The sequence below is a fragment of the Euprymna scolopes genome, chromosome 36, assembly GCF_053919585.1.
Source record: "Euprymna scolopes isolate OS-2025 chromosome 36, ASM5391958v1, whole genome shotgun sequence".
Taxonomy (NCBI): domain Eukaryota; kingdom Metazoa; phylum Mollusca; class Cephalopoda; order Sepiida; family Sepiolidae; genus Euprymna; species Euprymna scolopes.
This window is the reverse complement of record NC_136517.1, coordinates 66826073-66852716: the sequence shown is the minus strand read 5'-3', so window position 1 is coordinate 66852716 and position 26644 is coordinate 66826073. Positions and strand designations below refer to the sequence as shown.

General features: G+C 38.3%; 1 protein-coding gene and 1 pseudogene across 1 annotated transcript in view; one reads left to right on the top strand and one right to left on the bottom strand.

The window, feature by feature from the left end:
* Positions 1-26644, bottom strand: part of LOC145260564 (protein Daple-like) — a 291687-nt gene that overhangs the window by 52705 nt on the left and 212338 nt on the right. Inside the window, exons 4-7 of the mRNA XM_080118819.1 lie at positions 22553-22622; positions 18551-18693; positions 8488-8607; positions 7468-7616 (exon numbers count right to left, since the gene is read on the bottom strand). Of these exons, the coding sequence (XP_079974945.1) occupies positions 7468-7616; positions 8488-8607; positions 18551-18693; positions 22553-22622 (482 nt within the window). The remainder of the gene's footprint in view (positions 1-7467; positions 7617-8487; positions 8608-18550; positions 18694-22552; positions 22623-26644) is intronic.
* Positions 7954-8071, top strand: LOC145260927 (5S ribosomal RNA; annotated as a pseudogene).

Sequence of the window (26644 nt, the reverse complement as noted above, 5' to 3'; positions counted from 1 at the left end):
CTGTTTGCTATTTGCCAAAACTGGTGGGAACCAAGCCGCTGCTCAACTACTTTGGATTTAACGGACTGAGCATACAGCTCTCTTGCATTTTTTATTACTCTTTTGCAGTGGTTGCTGGCAGTCCTGAAGGTAGCTTTAGTCTCAGTGCATCTATTACGTTGGTAGCTATGGAAAAAGTGATTTCTGTGCGCAATGGCAGCAGCACATTCTGGGGAGGACCATGGCTGGCTGTTAGGTTTTTGTTGGAATTTTTTTGATGGTATGAATCGGTCTCTCCCTACAATTAGCCATTCGGTCATGTCTGATACTATAGAGGACACATCCTTTTTAAACATGGAATGCAGTGGTATATCGGATATACGGAAGCTATCTCAGTCAGCGGTAGAGTATCGATATACAGTACGGTGGAGAAGTACATCTCCAGACTTATTGCATTTCGTTTTTATCTTAACTGATACAACCGCATGGTCAGAAGTTTCCAGAGAAGACAGAAGGGAACTTGAACATAGCTCAGGGGAAGTTGTGAGAAAAAGGTCTAGAAGGCTAGCATACTGACCGGAAGTATCGGGCACTCGGGTGGGTTTGTGGACAATCTGGATGAGGTCATAGGCAATGGCAAAATCATGACAGAACCTCACCTCATCATCTGTCTTGTTAGAGTGGGTCAGCCATTCCGCATTGTTGACATTGAAGTCACCACAAATGTGGATGTTAGCTGAAGGGTGAGCAGACAGGATGTGGTCAATTTTTTCAGATATGCTCTTAAGGATAGTAACTCCGCTGTTGTGGGGGTGATAGAGAGCAAATATAAATGCAGTGGTGTAAAAAAGTGCAAGTCGGAAGCACATATAAGGTAAATTAGGGTCTTCTCTGGATATATCCCTACCACATGGAAAGCCATCTTTAATGTAGGCACATATTCCATGTCCATAGCGATCTTGGGGGTCAGATTTAGATGTTAAGTTAGAGTATCCTTTAATTATGAATTTGTCAAGGGAAGTGGTCGGCCTAATGCCAGTTTCGCTACTACCATATACTGAGGATCTGCAGTTTACTGTCATATTCCTCATAAATTTGTGTTGAGGCTGGATACTTTGCAAGTCTTTTTCTCAATGTAAGTGGAGGTTGGTCGCCAACCTATTTCCACGATTTGGTCCACTTCCAAGTATTCTGTTCATACTCTGCGGAGAAATCAGGCTCAGTAATATTGATAGCAGAAAAATTGGTCTTGCTGAAATTTAGAAAAGTTACTTCACCGGCACTAGACACAGCTACTCCTAGTCGCTTGATTGCATCCAGCCCAAGCAATAAATCAAATTCTAGTAAGTATCCATCCACAGCTAAGACTTCTATGCTAATGCTCCATGTTGCCCTTGCCCCAGGTCAGTCAATAGATGTGGCGTTGCCTGTGGTTGACGTGGAAGTTGACAGCGTACAGTGCTTGGTGCTCATTGGCATTGGGTATTCCTAGTCAATAGTCAGTGTGAATCGATGCCCGATGTGAATCGGTCATTGAATAAGAATTTGGGCAGTTGATGAAGTGTCCCAAACTTGCTGTGCAATCAGAATTGTGTCAATCCTCACAGATGGGGGTGTTCAGGCTAAAGTTAATATTGTTGGGGCTCCTGGAAAGCCCAGTGTTTACGACCTGCTGCTTGGAATTGACACAATTTGAGCATTGGGAGGCATTACAGTCTTGCTGTCCAGAAAGTGTGTGCGGCCCTGTGTATTAATGAACTTGATTTCAACATCTCCGATTTTGATGAGAAAGTGTGGACTGCCAGATGGAAAGGAGCCCAAAAAGACTTGCCAGTTCAATTCTACAACAAGGTTGCAGCGTACAAGATGCCTGATAATATCAGAGAGAAGTATGAGAAGGAGCTGGAACTTCAGATTGCAAATGGCTGATTGATTTCATATCCCCAGGAGAGGTTGGGGCTTCATAAGAGCTTGATTCCTTTAACAGCGGTTATACAGGAGCAAAAGCAGAAGGTACATCCAGTGTTGAACTACCATGAATTAAATGACTTGGGAGATACTTCTAAGTTGGTAATGAATGTATGTGCACAAAAGCTAAGACAATGGTGGCATTAAGGAGTTGATATATCACTTCTAGATTTATGGAAGGCATATCTTCAAATCATCCATGTCAACAAGGAACTTTGGCCATTTCAAACTCCTTTTCAAGGTTCAACACTTTTGTCTCATTTGGGACTCAATGTGGCACCTCTTTTTATGAAATATGTTATACATTATATATCTGGATATTTTAATGAAAATTTTTTTTTTTTTATATATATATATATAATTGTTGTTTAGGGGCCATTGTTGTTTTTTTTTGGGGGGGGGGGGGGCATTGTTAAGATTTTTTTTTTTTCTTGCTAGTTAATGTTTTTGTCGATTGTTAGTGGGCATATTTGTTTTTATTTTATTAATGATTTTTGATGCAGAGGGTAGAGTAGTCGGCAAATTTCTGTAGAGTTGAATGTAATAATCAAAGAGGAAACCGTGTGTGTCGTGCGGTCATACAACTTCGGATGGGATCTGAGAGAAAGAAATTAAAGATGGCAGCCATGGATTTATAAGGTGTAGTCTCGTGGAATCTCATGAGATCTCATTTTCCACTGCACATATATGCAAATGGAATGGCGTCAGTTTTCTGATAAAATGTTTGTTGCCAGAGGCAGTGGGGACAGATGTGCTGGAAGTTGAGAGAGAAAGTTGTCAGTGATGAATTCTAGCTGGACTTTTGCGTATTATATTCGGTTTATTTTGTTTTTGCTGTTTACCAGCCCCTTTAATTGCAAGCTATTTCGGCATAATAGGGGACAAATTCTACCTTAAATTAATACCAGAATTCGACAGCTCGACCCCGGTACTTAACTGGGTGGAGAAGGTGGAACTACATTGCCTGTTGTCTAGTGTGAAGAACATTGAACATGTGGTTCCTCTACGTCTGTCCGGCGGGACTTTTGCAGTATATCAAGAGCTTAGTCCCGAGGAAAAACAGGATTATGAAAAGAATCAAGGTAGCATTATACAAGGCGTTCGCTATCGACCCCCCAACTGCTTGGGAACAATTTGAGGCAAGAACCTTGCATCCCGGTGAAACTGTCAACGTTTATTTAGCCGAGCTGACAAAATTGACGGTGTTGTTTGGTGGGCTGCCTGAGCGGGCCTTGGCATGCGAATTTTTGGCAGGGCTCCTAACCAGAACAAAGCAACTCCTGCGGGCTAGTTCCAGCATAGCTTCATTGTCCCTTAACAACCTGATAGACTGGGCCAGGACTGTGATAAAGAATACTTATGAGATGGGAGAACCGGTAGTCGCTGCTGCACACCGCATATTAAATGAGGATAGACGGTCCCAGGGGCCCGTCCTGCTCGGTGAAGTAATGTGTTATAGGTGCAATGACCAGGGCCACATTGCGAGGAACTGCTGGCGGCGACCGACAGCTATTTGCTGCTACTGATGTAATAAGACTGGTCATATGCCCCGGGAGTGTTCGGGGAAACGGGGTCGGGGACAAGGTGCCAGCGTCAACCTCTTCCCCAAACAGAAATTAGATGAGGCGCTTCCGACCATTCAGGTCTATGTCAATGAGACATTGTGCTCAGCACTCTTCGACTGGGTGCTCTGGTACCGTAGTGAGTGCGGGCCTCTGCCACACTTGGAAGAATAAGACTACTAGATAAACCACCCTCAGTGGAGCGACGCGGACATATTGCAGGGTGGGCACTGAACATTCGCACTAAAACTGGAAATTCAGCTAACATCGAAGCGCTGGTACTCGAGAAACCGCTCAGCTTTAACCTGCTCCTAGGCTATGATGCCATCAGAGCCCCAGGTAGTGCTCACATAACGCAGGGGGCGATACAGTTTCAGGAGAAGGTTCCAGTGTGTGCTGCTTTGAAGATTGATCAGCCAGACTTTATTGTTGAATTTGACCAGCAGCAGAAGGCTTGGACAGCCACGTGGAAGTGGTCGGAAAACCAGGAACCAGCCAAACTGCGAAATGGAGTAACAGAGTATCATGTGCCTGACCAAATGAGGCCTGCATATGAAGAGGAACATCGTGATTGGATCAAGGATGGCTGGTTGATTCCCTATCCCTATGAGAAACTTGGACCTCCCGAAGGCCTGATTCCGCTGATGGCGGTCGCTCAGCACAATAAAGCAAAGGTGAGGCCACTGATGGACTATTGCGAACTGAACGCGCATGTTTGTGCCAGCAAGTTACGAGAGTGGCGCCAGCAGGGTTCCAATGTGTCCCTGCTGGATCTAAGAAAAGCATACGTGCAGGTTCGATTCCGTGAAACAATGTGGCCATTTAAGACGGTAGTGTTTGCTGGCAGGAGGTACTGCTTTACCAGACTAGGCTTTGGACAGAACATGGGACCCCAAATAATGAAGACCATTATTAACACTGTGTTGTCACAGGAAGAGACAATAAAAGATGGGACATCGGCGTACCTTGATGACATATGTGACCGAAGACATGGTGTCATCGTCATGTGTGAAGGCCAAACTGGCCGAGTTTGATTTGATGTGCAAGGATCCAGAACGTTTGGTGAATGCCGTTTGTGTCTTGAGCCTGAACATTCGACAGGAGCGAGGAACTTTGAAATGAAGGCGCGGAACTGCAGTTCCTGAAGTGCCCGATGTCTTCACGAGGCGAGCAGTATTCTCTGTGTGGAAAAATTGTGGGGTACCTACCAGTGTGTGGATGGACTCGCGTGGCAACAGGCATCATAAAAAAGAGGGCAAGTGCAGTCACCAAAGGCTGGATGATGAAACAGCCAACGATCTGTTGGTTTGCATGGTGAAGGAGACCATCGCAAGGGTAAAGCAGGATGACCCCGCCAAAAGAGACTGGTGCATGCAGGGAGACAAACTGAATGTGTGGGTGGATGCAAGCTCTCTGGAAATTGGTGTGATGTTGTAGAATAATGGTGCTGCGATTGAGGACGCTTGCTGGTTGCGACCGGCGAGTGACGCTGCTCAGATCAACCTGGCAGAGCTCAATGCGGTGATAAAAGGTATCAACCTGGCACTCCAGAAGAAAGCCAGGAAATTATGCATGCACACAGATTCACTATGTGTGTACACACTGACTGGCAAGACTAGGGTGCGCACTAAGGCAGCCAGCGAGATGCTGATCAGACGGAGGTTGGAGACTAAAAAAGCTGGTAACAGAGTACAACCTGTCTGTGGATGCGGTACTGGTCACTTCAAATTGCAACCTTGCTGATAGGCTCACTCGGGTGCCACAGAGATGGTATGACACCATGAAGAAGCCAAGCCAGTACCATTATGTGCTGCCTCTATTGAGGTCACAGATGAAATCAGGAAGATACACCACCTTAGATAAGGCAGGTTGGCTGTTACGTGTGTTTTTGTTTTCAAACCATCTTTTCCCTTTTTTTTCTTTTTCAGTGTTTTTATTTGACTGTGTTTCTAATGCACTCTTTTCTTCTTCATAACAGCAATTTATTTATTCATCCATTTACTAAGTGACTCATCATAGAATATACTTATGTTTTTCTTCCTAAAAAAGATTTCATACCCGCTTTTCGCACTAGTACATAAGTTTATTATTATTGAGATATTATGAACAGTTGCATTTTAAAAATCTTTCTATTTGAACTAATGTTTTTTTTTTGTATATGATTTTGTCTTTGATTATACGCGTAAGCAATAATGTACCAGTCAGGAAGTAAGTAGGGCATATAATAAAATTTAACGATAGCTATCCATTCAGCATAGCGTTAAGTGGAGGTCAGTGAGGTGACAGTTGAGCAGACCACTTCGGGTGACATTTACTCTAGCTATACCACTGGATTGATGACCCCTCTTTCTGTCGCATATTAGCAGAGATACTGAGCAGGACTGTCAGAGGAGACTGGTGCATGGGCAGCAGCGAGATTACAATCTAAGTAGATCAGAGTTCTATAGCTACAGCAGTGGCATTAGAGGCAAGTGGAAATTTCATCAAAGATGCATGTTAGCTGCGTCTGACCAAAACACTTAGTCACCGATTCACCGTGCATGAACCGGTAAATATCCAACACCCTGACAAGGAAGGCATGAGTGAATACAAGGTCTGCTAGACATACTGGTTAGGCGATGATTGGGAACCTTGAAATCACTGGTGACAATAGACCATGGATGTAATGTTTTTATAGTCTTGTTAGAACCATGCAGATCGCCTCATCAGAGTACTGTGCAGGTGGCTGGATTTGCTAAAAGGAGGGTCAGCGCTTGAAAGCTACACAGTAGTGGGAGGACGACTAAGCTAAGATCAGGTAGCAAATGTTCATTGTCCAAGCGGACATCCAAGTGTGAAACGAACTGTACTTTGTCAGATTAATAGACCCGCAAGTGTCCAAAGAGAACCTGAAATCCGTTGTAAAAGCCTGCTGGACAAGAGGGAAACTGAGCGCAAAAGACAACTAGAACAGACTGATGGATATAATTCACAACAGTGAGAATTTTTTTACGATTAATTGCAGTCCGTCTAGGTTTGCCGTATGGTGGATGCTGCATCGGCATCAGACAGTTAAAGAGTGTCTTCCTTGAGAGACCCACTAATGGAGATACTGACTGACAATGGCACCGCCTTTTCTAATGAGGAGTTTACAAAATTTGTAGATAGTTGGGAACGATATGGTACCGGACGCATCACTTAGGTAACTAACTCATTCAGTGCAGGTTGATGGTGTGCTCTGTCACTTTAAAGACTTACAACAGGCAACACAACCACAACAACCATTAGATGACGAAAATGAATCGAATTCTAAAACCAATAAGCCATTGCTTTGGTTTACGCTAGCTTCATAAGGCAGTGATTCAGGTATTAGCAGCCTTCCAGTGGACGCAGAGATTCCTGACCTTCAGACTGCAGATGAAAGCACATGCGTTGTTCCTCTTCGAAGGAATACCCAGCGAAAAATGATCGCCACCTCCCTGCTCTGCCTATGATCATGAGGAGAATGTAGGGAAAATATGGAAACCAAAAACATGGCTTACAATTAAAGTGTCCACATGTGTGTGCGTCATGTGGAATCAAACTGTTGGGAGTAGGGGGAAGAAAGAATCAAGATGGCAGTGCCCACAACTTATATAACTAATGGTCTCGCAAAATGATGCAAAATCTCACTGCTTGTGTGGATAAAAGCAGGTTGCAAAGAAAATGCTGACAGATGGTCACATGAATCCGTGTAGACTTGTTGTGTAACCGAGTCACTTTGCTATCTTGCTTTTTTTCATTAATTTTTTTTTTCCTTCCTCTTGTGTTACAGGGGAAAAAATGGTGCTGAAGTGTTTGAAAAAAAAAAAAAAAAAGTTATCTCACAAGAGATAAAATATGCAAAAATTAAGTTATAAACCAAATTATATCTTCAAATATTTCCCAATGAATATGAATAAAAATGAAATTCGCAAATAATTTTCAAAGATTAACTTACAATTCTTGTCGAAGTTTTCTCACTTTGGCTTTACAATCTGCTAATTCCACAACAAGATGATGTTTTTCTGGACTGACAGCAGTTAGTGAAGACTTTCCTTCAATTTGTGATTGGTAAAATTCCTGTTCTTGCTTCAGCTCCAACACAGTCTAAAATGAATGAATACATTAGTAGAAAAATGGGAGGAAAAAAGTTATTTCTGCTCGAAATTTCTTACAAACAAGCCCTCCCAACACATGCTATCATTGAATGCATAACCAGACAATAGTAAGAACTCAAACCTACACCGCCATGTAAAGTAAAAAATACATTAAAGTAAAATGATTATTTAATAAAATTTCTCTTACCATTTGTCAGGATGATGCATCTGGCATTCTGTCTAAAAGAGCCACATACAATTTCTTTTGGAGGAGGAAGAGAAACAAAAAGCTCAAAATTTCAATCAGGAAACAAGTGTCACCAATTTTATTGACTTATTAGTAGAGAATATACAGTATAATCACGTTGATACACCAGTTCCCATCAGATCACTTAAGTTAAGCAATGTTGAGTCTGGTTCGTACTAAAATGGATGATCATTTGGGAATTCCAGGTGCTGTATGTGCTCTCTGCTTATTTCGGCATTGTTTCCAGTTAGTCTTGAGCCACTCCTTGCAACTGAACCATAACCAATTCAGGTGTGTTTGGGATTGCGCAACCCTTGCCTCACAATGACACGTGCAGGGGTGTTCATTGTCTCTTTAGAATAAACGGAAGTATTGTTAAGTAAAGAATTTTAGTGTTAATGATTATAGTCGAATTTTCAGTAAATTTGCTGCAACTCTAACTAGTTGTTCATCTGTCATAAACAGAGCTTAACCAAATCACACATTTTTTATTAACATGTTTCAGTTACATTTAAAAATAGTCTTAATTTTAAGTTAAAGCAAGATATTAGTAATGCTTATGTAAAAAGGACGCTTTAGACAAATACATTTTTTCATATATCAAAAATATAACATGATAAAAAAGTAAAATCACCTCAGCAAGTTCATCCCGTTCTATAATCAATTTGTTCAAATGATTTAACGTCTTCTCCACATAGCTATCAAGTTGTTCTGTAGGATTGATTGGAAGCACAGATTGTGTATCATCAGTTACCTACAATAAAGAAAAAGCATACAAGAATGCAGATTTACAACATCCACATGCACAGAAAGTAGTTCATGTGAGATTAACTTTTGAGCACTATTTAATGTCAAAATGCATTAGAATTCTCTTTAATTTTAACAACTTTGGGATATTTTAAAATTTGGATGTAAATAAAATCTTTTGTATACACGTTTTTTTTACCAGGTTATTTCCAATTAGGTTACCATTTTCAGTAATGGGCAATTTTTTTTTCTTTTTATCAACTTCATGCACACAATTATTGCTTATCTGCATATAAAAGCATGATCACTCATCAATATGGTGGACTGAATATAGGATTTTAAGTGGTCTTTCACAAAAAAATATAAGTTAAAAAATTTTGTAAATTAAATATTTTTCCTATTATCAAATTGTGTTTTCGTCCACTTTTACACTCATCCTTAATTTGGTATTCATTTGCTATTGGTTAGCTGTATATTTTAGAATTTGGTTCATAACTTCTGTCATTAGATTGATTAGAATGATTCTACGAATGAGTGCATGGAAGTTTTGTGTCTATTGATAGAAAGCGAAGAAAAATTTACAAATTATAATGAAGAAAAAAAATGTTAAGCTGTTACAGTAATGAACAAAAACTAAAACCCATTTACACTTTTAAGTAGTTTTCCTATAAAGAAATAATGAAAATTTATAAGCAAACTTGTTCTGGAGGTTTGCTCGATTGCTATTACAATAGGAATTTCTGGAAAATACAAACACCAGCTTGATTATTTGGGCTAGATTGCATATCAATTACTATAGGGTCATTTAATGCCAGGGTTTGGTTTAGAGAATTTTGAACAGTTTCGTCTCTTAAGTTTTGTACAATTTGAAAAGGTTTTACTTTTTGGAACACTTCTGATGTTTGTTTTTTTAAAATATTTTCTTCAGATATGTTTGTATTTTTAACATTCTATAAGTATATGTTTTACTATTATCTGCTGGTTGCAGAGCATGAATTTGAGTGTTTCTTCAGTGTTGAGCAGATACGAGTTAGTTTTGTATGCCCAATTCAAGTTCTGTTTAGTATGATTTCTTCCCTTTGTCCCTTTAATGTTTCTTGGTTTTCATTTTTGATTGGTGTTCATGTAATTTTTTCTTGGTGCCTGTGTTCCATTCTTCTTGCCACTCGTTTTCTGATATTCCTTAATTTGTATATATCTGTTTGTATTCTGGATATTATAAGTTCTTCATGGTTGTTTCTACTTATGAATGTATTGTTTTTCTTGAATTTGGTAAGTGTTAAGTCAATATTAATCTTATTTAATGTCCAAGGCTTTCCATTGGTGAGGTTCGATAAGATCCCAGGCTAAATCTCAAATTTTGATTCTGTATGATTAGTAATTTTTTTTTTAAGTAGGATTTACAAATAGAGCTGTATATGGCATAATCATAGCCCAATGTGGATCTGATAGGTGTATGATATATTTTAAGTATTGTAGCCTAGTTTTGATTTTTGTAAGCATTTTTGTTTTGAGTTACTAATGTGCACCTTTAAATTTAGTTGCCAAAGTAATTCCTAAGAATTTGATATGTTGTACTACTGTTATTAGTTGCCCATCTAATTTGAGCTGTAGTTCGATGCAGTATGTCTCCTGCAGAAATTGTTGCATGTGGTTGTGCTTTTAGATAGTTTAATTTAAATGGATTTAAACTAAATATTGAGGCAGTGTTGCATTTGTGTTTCTATAGTTGGCATGTTTGGTGATGAGCAAGTAATTGAGAAATCGTCAATGAATAGTGTTTTTCAAATCCCATGTTAACGGTTTCAGTTATAAAGGCGCGTTCAATAAGTTTCCAGACATTTGCAAAAGCATTTAAAATTGTTGTAGACTTTTGAAAATTCAGTATGTTATTGCTATACATCTTATGAGATGATTGACCAATTTTTATGATTCATGATATGAGCATGATCTACATTTATGATGATCCTTTTTTTGGACTGTATGATCATGATCTACATTTATGATGATCCTTTTTGGACAGTATGATCATGATCTACATTTATGATGATCCCTTTTTTTGACAGTATGATCATGATCTACATTTATGATGATCCCTTTTTTTTTGACAGTATGATCATGATCTACATTTATGATGATCCTTTTTTTTGACAGTATGATCATGATCTACATTTATGATGATCCCTTTTTTTGACAGTATGATCATGATCTACATTTATGATGATCCCTTTTTTTGACAGTATGATCATGATCTACATTTATGATGATCCCTTTTTTTGACAGTATGATCATGATCTACATTTATGATGATCCCTTTTTTTGACAGTATGATCATGATCTACATTTATGATGATCCTTTTTTTGACAGTATTATCATGATCTACATTTATGATGATCCTTTTTTTGACAGTATTATCATGATCTACATTTATGATGATCCTTTTTTTGACAGTATTATCATGATCTACATTTATGATGATCCTTTTTTTTGACAGTATGATCATGATCTACATTTATGATGATCCTTTTTTTTGACAGTATGACCATGATCTACATTTATGATGATCCTTTTTTGGACTGCATGATCATGATCTACATTTATGATGATCCCTTTTTTTTTTACAGTATGATCATGATCTACATTTATGATGATCCCTTTTTTTGACAGTATGATCATGATCTACATTTATGATCCCTTTTTTTGGACAGTATGAGCATGATCTACATTTATGATGATCCTTTTTTGGACAGTATGATCATGATCTACATTTATGATGATCCTTTTTTGGACAGTATGATCATGATCTACATTTATGATGATCCTTTTTTTTGACAGTATGATCATGATCTACATTTATGATGATCCTTTTTTTTTTGACAGTATGATCATGATCTACATTTATGATGATCCCTTTTTTTGGACAGTATGAGCATGATCTACATTTATGATTATCCTTTTTTGGACAGTATGATCATGATCTACATTTATGATGATCCCTTTTTTTTGACAGTATGATCATGATCTACATTTATGATGATCCCTTTTTTTTGACAGTATGATCATGATCTACATTTATGATGATCCCTTTTTTTTGACAGTATGATCATGATCTACATTTATGATGATCCCTTTTTTTTGACAGTATGATCATGATCTACATTTATGATGATCCCTTTTTTGACAGTATGAGCATGATCTACATTTATGATGATCCCCTTTTTTGACAGTATGAGCATGATCTACATTTATGATGATCCCCTTTTTTGACAGTATGATCCTGATCTACATTTATGATGATCCCTTTTTTTGACAGTATGATCATGATCTATATTTATGATGATCCCTTTTTTTGACAGTATGATCATGATCTACATTTATGATGATCCTTTTTTGGACAGTATGATCATGATCTACATGCACTGAGTTCCCACTGGACCAACTGTCAACAGTATTATTTATTTGCAGACTATTATCCTCATCCTCTAGTTGCTGTGTCACAACATTACGACCAACTATTCCTTTGGTCTATGTCAGGTGGTAAACCATGATGAGATAGGAATGCAGACTGTATCCTCAGTAATGACTGCCTCCTATAGTTGCTGTCATCTCATCACGTTTTGGACAACTAAGTTCTGGTCAGCTTTGGGTAGGATTGAAACCACTATCTTCAGACAATTCTCACCTGGAACGGTAGAGATTCAACGTCTATCCATTGTGCCACAGGTCCATTGATGATAGGGATAGAGGACATAAGTTTATACTTTTCTATTAATATACTCAATTTTTATTTCAGTCAGTGTGGTGGGAGTGTTGAAGGTTACTGTGTGTTAGTGTTTGTGTGTTTCTTTTTATTGTAATTCTTTTGGCATTAATGACTTCTTGGTATTTCAAATTTGCTTTAATTTCTTCTAGGGAGCAGTTGTTTAATTCTATACATTTAATGGCTCCTTTTGAGGTGTTGAGAGATTTGTGAGGGTAGATTTTAAAAAAATTATATTATAGAACCTTTTACATGTTGATTCTTTTACCAGACCTTTTGAAGATGCTTGTACAAATAAAGTTCCACTTTTTAATTTGCTTTGTACTCAATTTTTGTTTATAATTTTTTTGATTAGGAATGGGGACATTTTCTTTGTATATATATTCAGAGAAATTTGTGATTTCATCTTCGTGGCTTTTTTAATTTGATTCTGGATGGAGTCTTTAAACTTTTTTTTGGAGCCACAAAGTTTTATATTGTTTTGTCATCTTTTCTCACTATCTTTCTTGGAGCCCTACAGTGGGAGATGGTTGGGGGAAACCCATTCATCCAAGCGCTTTAGGGATACAAGATTCTTAGACGGTGGATGCATATACATGTGACTGTTTCCAGAATTTCTTTGACCGCAGCAAGGCTTAATAAGCGGGTTTGTTGTTGGTGGCATTTTTTTTTTCACTATCTGATTGACCCTTGCTATCACCTAATATCAGTATGGTGATGTATTGGTGTGTGTGTGTGTGGTACAGTTTAGTCAGGAAGTTGATATCTTCAGACAGCCTGATCTGGTAGCATCAGCCATCTTTTGGAGCATTTATTTAGCAAAGTATAAATTTAGAAATTGGGTTCACAGTAGATGATACATAGTAAATTGAACAGTCTTGCAAACTGTTTATATTTGATTATAACTGTAACAGAGTCGCTGACACATGTTAACAGCAGTAGCCGTATGGCACATGCAAATGAAGGTGGAAAAGAAAAAGAATGAAAAATAGGATGTGTGTAGTCAAAAAGCAATGGAAACATGTGAATGGCAGAGGACTGGAAAAAGAGGATGCTGGCGTGAGATGGATGTGTGGCTAAAGCATGTGTTCAACATGCAAAGTAAAAGACTTTTAAAACAATGTGAAGTATGTTGCTGGAAAACACTGGCAATAAATGCCTTTTGTTAAAATTGAAAATAAAAAAATAAAAAACACGAGTCAAATTTCCTTTTGTTTCCTTGCAATTGTCTCAGATACATGTTAGGTTCAAGTGTTAAAATGTAATGACACCGTTGAAGATTATTGACCACATTACATAACTCAATTTTAAGTTGTTTTTCTTTAAATTTTTTTGACAATTGCAATTTCCTAATAGGAATAATAGTTCAATAAATGGCCAGGTATCATCTGTCGGTTTAATTCACACTTAAAATTAATGTATGGAATTTAGTCAAAAAAAAAAAAAAAAAAAAAAAAAAAAAAAACTTAGTTCAAATCTATGATTTGCATAAAGATCATCCATAACAGTAGTTCCATTACAACTCATATTCCAAATGCTTTAAGTTGATTATTATTTTGCTCTTACAGAGACAAAGCAAACGTCCTTAATGATTCCAAATAAAGAGAACCCAAAATCAATTTCACTATATTGAAATTGGCATGCTAAAATCCCATTCTATTTGGAAATGACTGTTACAGATTTTATCTCCCATTGTATTAAGACCAATTAAATATATGTACTTCTATCCAGAGATGCAAAAGTCAGCAAGTACAATACATGCCTTTTTCTACCCCCCCCCCAGAAGAAATCATTTCAAGCAGTGAGAGAAAACAAATCAGACAACCATCAAACTTATTCGAACACATGAAATGAATTCAGAAAGAAATTCATACACTATATAAATAAAAGTCAACAGTTGGTGTCTTTTTCTTTAGGCCATAAGGAATAATATGTAGAAATAAATGATTTTCTAATTTAATGATTTATAATATTTTATGAATATTATAGTTCGCTATAAAAACAGTGAAGTATAATTTTTGTTATCATTTTGATGGAAAGTGTACATTAGTATTTGTTAACAGTTTATCTGGAAAAACTGGCATGTAGAGGTTGAAGAATTATAGCTCACAGCACCGTAACTCTTTGCAAAGGGGACTTTATTCCTTGATCATTTTGTTCCATATGCTCACGCAACTTTTGCTGATGGAGGTTTACTTATCAAGCATGAGCAAAATACTCCTTTCCCTTAAAGTTTGGCCATTTATGTTCAACAACTCTCACCACTTCATGTGGCTTATTTCGTCCTCTTTCTTGGCAGTACAATTACTGAGTTTATATTAGAAGTGTCATCGGAAGAGGCATCATCTGTATTTATGCCGGGTGACTGTTCACCTAATTTCTTTCCAACCGTTACAAATTTTTCACTCGCATTATCTGAAGACATGTTAGAACAGACTGTAAACAAGCTTGGTCCCTTTATGGGTCACAGATCTTTCACATGGCGTGGCATTCCATTGACCTGTGTACTGTGTATTGTGGTACATTGTCCATGCGGGCCTTTTAGTCTGCTGTTGTTTGTCAGCACTTATGTTCCCTTGATTCCTTTCAGTCATATGTGGTATTGATAGACCATGTTGGCAGGTGCTTTGATATGACATACCAATATACTGCTTCTGGTATAGTATACCATTTTCTGGCTACAATCTTATCTGCAATTATTGTTCGATGATGCCGTCACCAGAGAGGACATATGCAAAGTTAAATCAAAGTCAGATTCTCCACTTATCTAGGAAAGTTTGAACCAAACTGCTTATTTGTCAGAATCATCAGTGGACTCTGCTCATAGAAGAGCGTCTTCAGCTGGTTGATTACACTTTTCGCGTCTTGCTGAGGAAGACGTCACTAGATGGCAAACTGAGTGGGGCTGCTATAAATCAATGTCAATGCAATGAGTAATATCTCCTACTACTCGATGCCATGTTTAACATTTAAAGTCTCCTCTGACACTCTTCACATTCTCTGACGATGGTTTTCACAGTAACCTTAGAAACCTCAGGGTCAATCTGTTTTGCAAAGTAGAGTATCCATCTCACACCAGGCATGACTGCTTTGTCAGTGAAAAATCTGGATCAGATCAAATCCGACTGAGCTCACAGTGCATTCAGGTTAAACAGGATCAGCGTTCCTCTTAATTGCATCAAGCCACCTCTGAGACACTCTCCTCAGTCGATCCACCTTGTTTTGCTAGATTTGACCATGGATACATCCATCAACAGCACGTATTCCTCCACCAATTTTATTATTATATCAAGCTGTCATCTAATTTCACTTGTAGCTTTGGTTTATACTCTGGCTCTTTCTGTAAGAGTATCCAAAATTTATTCATGAACACAAGCAGAATCAGTTATCAAGTGCAAGGTGGTCATCTTTCAGAGGACTGCCAGGTTTATTCCTTTAATAACAGCATCGAGTTCCACAAAATTAATATTGGGAAACCTTTTCTGAATTTCAGCAAACATACTCTACCACGAAACCATTATATACCAACTAGCCTGAGTGCCTGGTGTTTCTTGGCTGTTTGGAAGTAGTAGTAGTAGGCAGGCAGGCAGGCTCAAACCCGTACCACGAAGAAGGAAAAGAATGTGAAAAAAAAGTAACGTCTTGCTGTTGCATCCATTTCCAAACTGGAAGTTGTGAAGGTTTAAATTAAGGCTAGTCAATCGAAAAGAGGGAAGGACTTTCAAAAATATCAGCAAAATAAGCGACCCCTTACTGTAGAAAAGTGCCCAGTTGAGGGTGAAGGAATTAATGATTTAACCAATTTTTCGATATTTGTCGTCCGAAGGGTCGAGCTTCAAAACGATAGCGATCTCATGAAAATCAGTTGCCTCTGTCAAGTTTTAGGCATACATTTAAACAGACAGGTGAGATTTATATTATAGATGACATGCAGGTAGCGAGAGAGCTTGCATCGACCCATATGCTAAGCTCATAGGTTAACTGTGGGTATACTGGTATAAAAAGTTACATGGATCGTCAAACAATCCTGGAACAGATTCTTTCTAGGTCTTGAACTCTTATAACAGAAGAGAGAGGCAGACGAGCCTTTTACTGTGGAAATTGGGTGTCGCAGAATTTGTCAAGAGACCCACCTCTCAACATGAGTGTTAAAACACAATGTTGTCAACATCACACATTTAACACACCAGGTCCACCTATTCCAACCATTTGGACACTGCGATTGGGTGAGATGCCATGAAATTCGAGAATCTGCCAGATGTCAAATTTGTGTTTGTTTGGTTAGCCAAAATAGTTTGTTCTGAAGAGATAAGCGAATTAATAACTCGCAGCACCAGAACTCTTTGCAAGGAGGATGTTTTCCTAGATCACCATTTTGTTCTATATGTATGTGCATCTTTTGCTGATGGAGATTTACTTATCAAGCATGAGCAAAATATTTCTTTCCCTTAGAGTTTGGCCATTTATGTTCAGCAACTCTTGCCACTTCACGTGACTTATTTCGTTCTTCCCCATAAAACATGCCACAATTTCTGCATGTTCTCCTGGTTTCCCCACACTGCCAGCAGAGATAGAATACCTTTTTCTTCTTTTAGATAAGGTTGTTTGTAGCAAAAGGCTCCGGCGATACTACACAAATTTGATTTAAACTTAGTGACAAGTTTTAAAATTAAATAATGCTTCATGATTTTAATTTGTCTTCCTGAATGTATTAAAGGGAATAACAAAATATTGCAATGTCATCTGGCAATTCATAATATATAGAATCGCTCCAGTACAGAATAGTTAACTAAGCTCTCCTCTCCATATGTCAAGTTTCAGTACTGTCTGTAAACTGCAGCAGTAAAAATATCTTCTAAGGACTGCTTCCTTTTTGTAAAATAAAACAATCATATGAAATCTTTGATTGCTTTTCATTATTTCTTTTTTGACTAAAAGAAAACAATATTTTCTTTTTTATACACAAAATGACAAAATATAATCTAACTTTTAAAGACTTTATTCATAAAAACAAACAAAAACGTTTAATACCTTTTCAAATATTTTTTTTACTAAAACCACAGAAAAACACTTAATACCATAAAAAGTAAATTGATTATCTTCCAACTACAATTTTTTTCTTAAACTAAAAACAAACAGAACTTATTACAAAGACCACATTATTCTTTTTTAAATTAGATACTGACATTGTTTTGTGGAAAAAGAAAACAAAATAAAATATTTTTTCTTTTAAATAAAATAACTTTTACAAATTTATTAAACTGAATATAAATAGTAAAACATTTCATACCTTCTTACAAATGTTTTTAATAAAACCACAAAATTCCACTTAAACCAGAACAAAAAATAAATTATCTTTTAACTACAAATTATTCCTTAACTATTTTCGTTTTTATTAGATGAAATAAAAATACCACTTTACAAGATAAAGACTTTTTTATTAACCTAAAATCAAACAGAAAAATGTTTCTTGTGGAGTTTTTTTTTTAAATTTAAAACCAAAAACTAAACTGATTTACCAATACAAAACCAACTTGGTACTACTTCAGTTTACAGACCATGTTATTCCTTCGGTATGCTTTTCCAGTTAAATTTTAGTAAATTGTTAGGTACAAATATAGAATAATTAACTAAGCCGCTGACATAATTATTTCAGCACTGTTAGTAAACTGCAGTGGCACAAATATCTTAACTGTTTCTTGCTTCTAAAAAAAATATGACAACTGCATACAAAATCTTAACCTGCTTTCTATTATGACTTCTTTCTTAAAAAGAAAGAAAAAAAAATTTTTTTTTTTTATTATATTGAGTATATTTTTGTTTACATTTTACAAGTCAAAGTTCTTTTCTTCACAAGTATAAAGACAAGAAAACTTTATCATAAAAAATTTAGCATGTCAACCATTTGCGTTTTCTGAAGTCATGTTCCCAAGCAATGCCAGGATACTGGTCAGCTAGTTTATGAGAAATTGCTATATTATTTACCTTTTTGCAACATTTCTTAAATAAGTGTTATTTTACCAATCATTTTTTTTTTTTTTTCATGAAAATTATTTAACCTAAGTTACTGATTCATTATCTCTCCACCTTCAAAAACAATGTAAATATTTTTCCAATCATCCTAAAATTGTGGAGAGAAAAAAATAAATAAAATATCAGTTTGTATTGAATTCAAATTTTCGCACTTACCTCTTTGATATGATCAACAATTGCATGTTGCACTTTAATATCTAAAGTTTTTATCTTTTCAATAAAGTGTTCCTTGCGTTCACACTGCACTGCACAACCAAGCACAAGGAGGAGAGCCTTCTTCAGCTCTTCAAAACTTGGATCTACAAGAAAAGGTCAGGCGAGTTTTTCAATGATATAGTAGACAAACAAAAGACTACATTCATCTTGAAACATAAAAGCAGTGTTTTGCTTTTTCAAGATCTATTTTGATGTGGCATATGATAACAAGATTCACGTATCAATAGACATGAAAGTAAACAATGGCTTAATTTGATAAAAGCCTTGCATTTAATAAGATACTTCAGTGTCATATCATAAGAGAAAGAATGCTCTATTTCTTGTGACATTGAAGGACCTATAATAATGCAGACACTAATGTGGTATATTAACCAGAGTTCATTTACAGAATAGATTGTTACAGAAAGTCTGTGTCCTCTTTTTGACCTTCATCAAATGAAGATAAAATTTTTAAAAGGTAAGGCTCTAGCAATTTCGTAGAAATTAGTTTTTTCTTCATAAAGAAAAAAAAAAAAACAATGAATTCCACTAAAAAGTGAAGAACTCGTATCCCTGCTGAAACAAAATCAGTAAGAGAAAAATCTAGATACACACCATTCGCAGATATAATACTTTATAAAAACTGGAAGTTGTAGTCGGAAGAGGACATAGTGGAAATTTTTGAAACATTAAGGAAGAGAACATAATTCAGACCCAACAAACAAAAGAGACAGTTATCACATCTGCAACATCTGAACAGCAGAGTTGACTAATCATCAATAGAAAAGCACATGAGCAAAAATAAAAACTTATGCTTGTCGCATTCAACTGATTGGCAGGAGAAACATTGTAGTTGAATTTCAACAGACTATTGCACAACGAATTTATAACAAAAAAAATTTATAATAAAAAATTTTTTAGATTGCATGATCTAATGTCCGCCTTTACAAATAGATGTTACTACAGTATATTCTTCCAATATATATGGCTAGAATTTCAAACAAGCTTTATTTGAAGATAGGAGGAACACTGAAAGTCATAAAAAAGAAGATAAGGTTAAATAAATCATGGTAGTGGACCTGCAATACAAGGAAGATAGGTGGAGGGCATTATCTAAAAAAGAGAAACTAATGAAAAGGGTTCAAAAAGAGGGAGAAAAAGAAAGGAAGGAAGGAAACAGATTTTATGTAACAACGGGGCGACGGACGAATATATACGGAGGGACGGAGGGGGCGACGGACGAATACATACGGAGGGGGCGACGGACGAATACATACGGAGGGGGCGACGGACGAATACATACGGAGGGGGCGACGGACGAATACATACGGAGGGGGCGACGGACGAATACATACGGAGGGGGCGACGGACGAATACATAAGGAGGGGGCGACGGACGAATACATACGGAGGGGGCGACGGACGAATACATACGGAGGGGGCGACGGACGAATACATACGGAGGGGGCGACGGACGAATACATACGAAGGGAGGGACGGGGCGACGGACGAATACATACGAAGGGAGGGACGGGGCGACGGACGAATACATACGAAGGGAGGGACGGGGCGACGGACGAATACATACGAAGGGAGGGACGGGGCGACGGACGAATACATACGAAGGGAGGGACGGGGCGACGGACGAATACATACGAAGGGAGGGACGGGGCGACGGACGAATACATACGAAGGGAGGGACGGGGCGACGGACGAATACATACGAAGGGAGGGACGGGGCGACGGACGAATACATACGAAGGGAGGGACGGGGCGACGGACGAATACATACGAAGGGAGGGACGGGGCGACGGACGAATACATACGAAGGGAGGGACGGGGCGACGGACGAATACATACGAAGGGAGGGACGGGGCGACGGACGAATACATACGAAGGGAGGGAGGGGGCGACGGACGAATACATACGAAGGGAGGGACGGGGCGACGGACGAATACATACGAAGGGAGGGACGGGGCGACGGACGAATACATACGAAGGGAGGGACGGGGCGACGGACGAATACATACGAAGGGAGGGACGGGGCGACGGACGAATACATACGAAGGGAGGGAGGGGGCGACGGACGAATACATACGAAGGGAGGGAGGGGGCGACGGACGAATACATACGAAGGGAGGGACGGGGCGACGGACGAATACATACGAAGGGAGGGACGGGGCGACGGACGAATACATACGAAGGGAGGGACGGGGCGACGGACGAATACATACGAAGGGAGGGACGGGGCGACGGACGAATACATACGAAGGGAGGGACGGGGCGACGGACGAATACATACGAAGGGAGGGACGGGGCGACGGACGAATACATACGAAGGGAGGGACGGGGCGACGGACGAATACATACGAAGGGAGGGACGGGGCGACGGACGAATACATACGAAGGGAGGGACGGGGCGACGGACGAATACATACGAAGGGAGGGACGGGGCGACGGACGAATACATACGAAGGGAGGGACGGGGCGACGGACGAATACATACGAAGGGAGGGACGGGGCGACGGACGAATACATACGAAGGGAGGGACGGGGCGACGGACGAATACATACGAAGGGAGGGACGGGGCGACGGACGAATACATACGAAGGGAGGGACGGGGCGACGGACGAATACATACGAAGGGAGGGACGGGGCGACGGACGAATACATACGAAGGGAGGGACGGGGCGACGGACGAATACATACGAAGGGAGGGACGGGGCGACGGACGAATACATACGAAGGGAGGGACGGGGCGACGGACGAATACATACGAAGGGAGGGACGGGGCGACGGACGAATACATACGAAGGGAGGGACGGGGCGACGGACGAATACATACGAAGGGAGGGACGGGGCGACGGACGAATACATACGAAGGGAGGGACGGGGCGACGGACGAATACATACGAAGGGAGGGACGGGGCGACGGACGAATACATACGAAGGGAGGGACGGGGCGACGGACGAATACATACGAAGGGAGGGACGGGGCGACGGACGAATACATACGAAGGGAGGGACGGGGCGACGGACGAATACATACGAAGGGAGGGACGGGGCGACGGACGAATACATACGAAGGGAGGGACGGGGCGACGGACGAATACATACGAAGGGAGGGACGGGGCGACGGACGAATACATACGAAGGGAGGGACGGGGCGACGGACGAATACATACGAAGGGAGGGACGGGGCGACGGACGAATACATACGAAGGGAGGGACGGGGCGACGGACGAATACATACGAAGGGAGGGACGGGGCGACGGACGAATACATACGAAGGGAGGGACGGGGCGACGGACGAATACATACGAAGGGAGGGACGGGGCGACGGACGAATACATACGAAGGGAGGGAGGGGGCGACGGACGAATACATACGAAGGGAGGGAGGGGGCGACGGACGAATACATACGAAGGGAGGGACGGGGAGACGGACGAATACATACGAAGGGAGGGACGGGGAGACGGACGAATACATACGAAGGGAGGGACGGGGCGACGGACGAATACATACGAAGGGAGGGACGGGGCGACGGACGAATACATACGAAGGGAGGGACGGGGTGACGGACGAATACATACGAAGGGAGGGAGGGGGCGACGGACGAATATATACGAAGGGAGGGAGGGAGGACGGATGAATACGAAAGAGAGTGATGGACGATTAAAGAAAGAGTCATGGACGAATAGAGAGTTATTGTTGAATAGATAGAGTGGGGTGAATGAATTTAGAATTGCTTAACAAGGATGTTTATAGCTGTTCATTTACAAATTGACAACAATATTGACCTAAATTTAAAACCATCTGAAACCAGACAATCAAGAAAATAAAACAAATAATCAAGGTACATTTTAAAGAAAAAAAACATTTTACAAATATAGTTAAGTTTACTTATTACTATTTCCTTTCTAATGTCATTTGGAGAAAAAAAATACAAGTAAAGAAACAAACCTTTTTCAGGGTCTCTACAAATCGTTTGGACATTAGGCAACCTCATTATCAATATCTGTTGAAGGACTTCCTGGAACAGAGATATACAATCATTAAGTTATATATATATATATAAATATAATCTAATATTCGTGTGTGTGTGTGTGTGTGTATATATATATATATATTACCCGGTAATAAAATGCGCTTGAATTTTTGATTAATGCAGATTTCGTATTTATTATTATATATTGGACCATTAACATTGAACAGATTTAAAAAAAAAAAAGAAAAAAAAAAAAAAGACTCGTGCACCAAAAATTGAAACCAAAACGTTTAGCTTACGCTTTACTTTTTCCTTAGCCGTTATCAATATGCTTGCTAGACCAAACACTGACAGGAGGCAAATAGGCAAAAAATTTTAAACATATATACATAAATCTATCTAGAAAGAGGTTTGTATTTACTTAGCAATACACATGGCCAATAAAATGCTTTGGATAATCACAGAGTTCAAGGGGTTTCTGCTAAAATAGTTTTATTTTAAAAACCAGAGCACTTTAAGTTTTCAAAATACCACCGTTTTGTTCGGAAATGAATATACTTTCAAATGATTTAGTAAATATATATATTATATATTTTTAGAGTTTTAAGTAAATAAAGTGATTAAAGTGTGAACATCATACAACAGCATTTTCGGTAAGATTTTGTAACGACCTCTGCCCCCTGATTTGTAAACACTCATACCGCATGTCTGTTAAGAATTTTTTAATGAAATTTTGAAATCAGCCAGGAGAGATGTCACTTAATAATTTCGAGTGTCCGAAATTCATTTGACGACTCGTTTTTTGTTGTGTTAAAAAATAGATTTCAAAATGACGAGTATGGAAAATTTTGAAAAGAAATTTCTTCGTACACTCACTATTAAATAAAACTATCTTTTTACTATGTTTATTCGTTAAAAAGATAATTGGACAGTGTTTTCTCTAGTGGTACGTAGAAATTTAAAAAGCATGATATCCAAAAAAAATCGTTATGAATTTGAATCTAGACTGATGTAGTATTAGTAATAGCAGCAGCAATGATAGCATGATGTAAATAGACGTTTTGTTTTTGTTTTTATTCCAGACCGATTTTTTTTTTAAATCTGGTTAAGTCATTTTTACATATTTAGTTAGAGCTATTTTGTTATCAACTATATAAATATTTTTAACAATTGGTTGGTTTTGTTTTACGGCATATGAACTTTTTTCAGGTTATTTAATGCCGAATCTAGTGATTTTGAGGAACGATTTTTTTAATGGAGTATATTTGTTTAAGTCGGATTCTATTTAACCCATAGTTGGGACCCTAACAGGTACTACCACTCCGGGTCAGAGTGGACCTGGGAGCAATGGCAATTAAAGGGTGGCTCCACACTCCCAAAGGCCCGCAAGCTGGGGCCTCACCATCGGATATAGTTTTAGGTCATATCCAGGACCGTTGTATAAAGGGATCTTTTTAAATTTTTTTATAAAGGCCAATTTTTTTTAAGATTGGAGAGTATGGTGTGGGGATTGTTTTTATCAAATAACTCTTTAATATTGTTTTCTTTGTAGAATCGATTTCTTACTGTTACAAAATCAGTACATTCAATTAATGTTTGATTGTGAGTGGTGTTTGACAAGGTATACAGATGGGTTGGCTTTTTTTTAGGAGATGAGTGGGTTAAGTGGGTATGGCCTATTTTTATTCTTGTTAGTTTGACTTCTTTTCTGTTTAATTTCCTATTTTATTCTTGTTTTTTGATTTTTAGCATGATTTTATGAAGTTTATTGTTAGGGTGTTTATTCAAGTAGGTTTGCCATTTCTCTGTTGTATATGCGTTGATACGTCTTTAGATCTATGATGGAATTTTAAAATTTGCATCGATTGAGAGATTTAAGGTGTTTTTGCTGCAGAATCTGCTAATTCATTACCTTTAATACCGGAATGGCTCGGTATCAAGCAGAAAATGATTTCTTTTTTACTGTTTAATTCAGTTAATTTTTGGAGTAATTCTGCAATTAGGGGGTTGTCCATCTTTTTAATCGCTTTTAGAGTAGATTGGGAGTCTGAAAGGATTATAAATTTTTTTTTTTTTTGTTGGAGAGTTTGAGAGCTAGGATTAGAGCATGTATTTCAGCACTGAAGATCGAGGTTTCTTTTGGGAGGTTTGATTGTTTTTTGACTGATTTATTGAGTATTGCTGCATTGGCTGTTGCGTTATTTTGTTTAGACCCATCTGTATAGATGTGTGTATGGTCTGGATACTTTTCTTTGATTTTATCGAGATCATCATAAGTTATTGGATGAGTATGTTTCTTTTCATATTTGCTTAAACTTAGGTCGATGTTAGGGGATACAATTTTCCAGGGAGGGGTTTTGAGTAGGACAGTTTCGTGAATTTTGGTTGTGGGTAGATTTGCTTCTTTGGAAATCGATTTTATTCTAAGTCCAAAGGTTTTGATTGCATTTTCTTTTTGGTCGAAAAGGTGTTTACGGTTTGGGTTTAAAGTGCTGGGTTTGTAGGGTTAGCTGTAAGTTTTGTGTAGTATTTTAGACCAAGGTTTTGATTTCTAAGCATTGGAGGAGTTTCATGTGCTTCTGCATACAGGCTTTCTACAGGGGAGGTTGGAAATGCTCCTAGTGCTAGTCTTAGTCCGGAGTGGCATATTGTGTTGAGGGTTTTTAGATATGACTTTCTGGTGGATTGATATATGAAGCTACCATAATCTATTTTTGATCTAATTAATGCTCTCTATAGTTTGAGTAGTATGTTCTTGTCAGCTCCCCAATCTGTATGGGCGATGACTCGTAGGAGTTGTAATGCTTTATTACATTTGGTTTTGATATGATTGATGTGTGGAATGAAATTTAGTTTTTTGTCAAAAATGATTCCCAGGTGCTTGTGTTCGTTTACGAATGGAATTTTTTCGTCTTCAATCTGTAAGGTTGGGTCAGGGTGGAGTTTGCATTGGTTACAGAAATGGATGCATTTTGTTTTAGTTTTGGAGAATTTGAAACCATTTTTAGTTTCCCATTTATTAATTTTATTTATGTTGTAGTTTTCTTTCAATAGTGTGAGTGTATTTAGATCTGTAGCTGATTGAGCAGTCATCTACATATAAGGAGCTATGTATATCAGGAGAGAGTTCTTTTATAATGTTATTGATTTTTATGTTAAAGATAGTTGTTGATAATATGCTGCCTTGGGGCACTCCTTGATTTTGTGGGTCTGATAAAATAGAGTCTATGCGAACGTGAAAAGATCTGTCTGTTAGGAAGTTTTTTTTATGAATTCAGGTAATCTGGCTCTTAGTCCGATGTTGTGATCTTTTATGATACTGTGTTTCCAGGTAATTTCATATGCTTTCTCAAGATCGAAAAAAACAGATGTTACGTGTTCCTTATTGAGAAAAGCTTCTCGGATGTAATTTTCGAGATTAGTGATATGGTCTATACATCCTCGATTTTTTTGGTACCCACACTGGATTTTAGAAATTATTTTGTTGTCATCTAGATACCATATAAGACGGTAGTTAATCATTCTTTCGAACGTTTTGCATAGGCAGCTTGTGAGAGCTATTGGTTTGTAGTTTTCTGGGTTTGATGTATCTTTTCCCAATTTGGGTATCGGTATTATTGTTGCATTTTTCCATGAAGTTGGGAAATCTTTTGTTTTCCATATTTTATTATAAATTTTGAGGAGTTTTAATGATTCAGGTGGAATTTCTTCAAGGAAACTGGAGTGCACTTCATCTGGTCCTACAGCTGAGTTATGGGATTTTTCTATGGCGGTTTCTAGTTCATTGAGGGAGAAGATTTCATTGTGAGGCTCTTGGGTTTTGGAGTTAAAGTTTATTTTGTATTTTTCTTCGTGTTTCTTAATTATTTGGAATTGTCTATTGTAGTGTTTTGAGTTTTCAACAAAGGTTTTAGCTAGTGTGTTAGCAATATCTTTTTTATCAGTTATTTTCTGTTTATTTGTAAGAAGGTGTTTGATTGGATTCGGATTATATTTTCCAGTTATTTTCCTAATCATTTCCCAGACGGTTTTGGGTTTAGTGGTAATGTTGATTTTGTTGACAAATT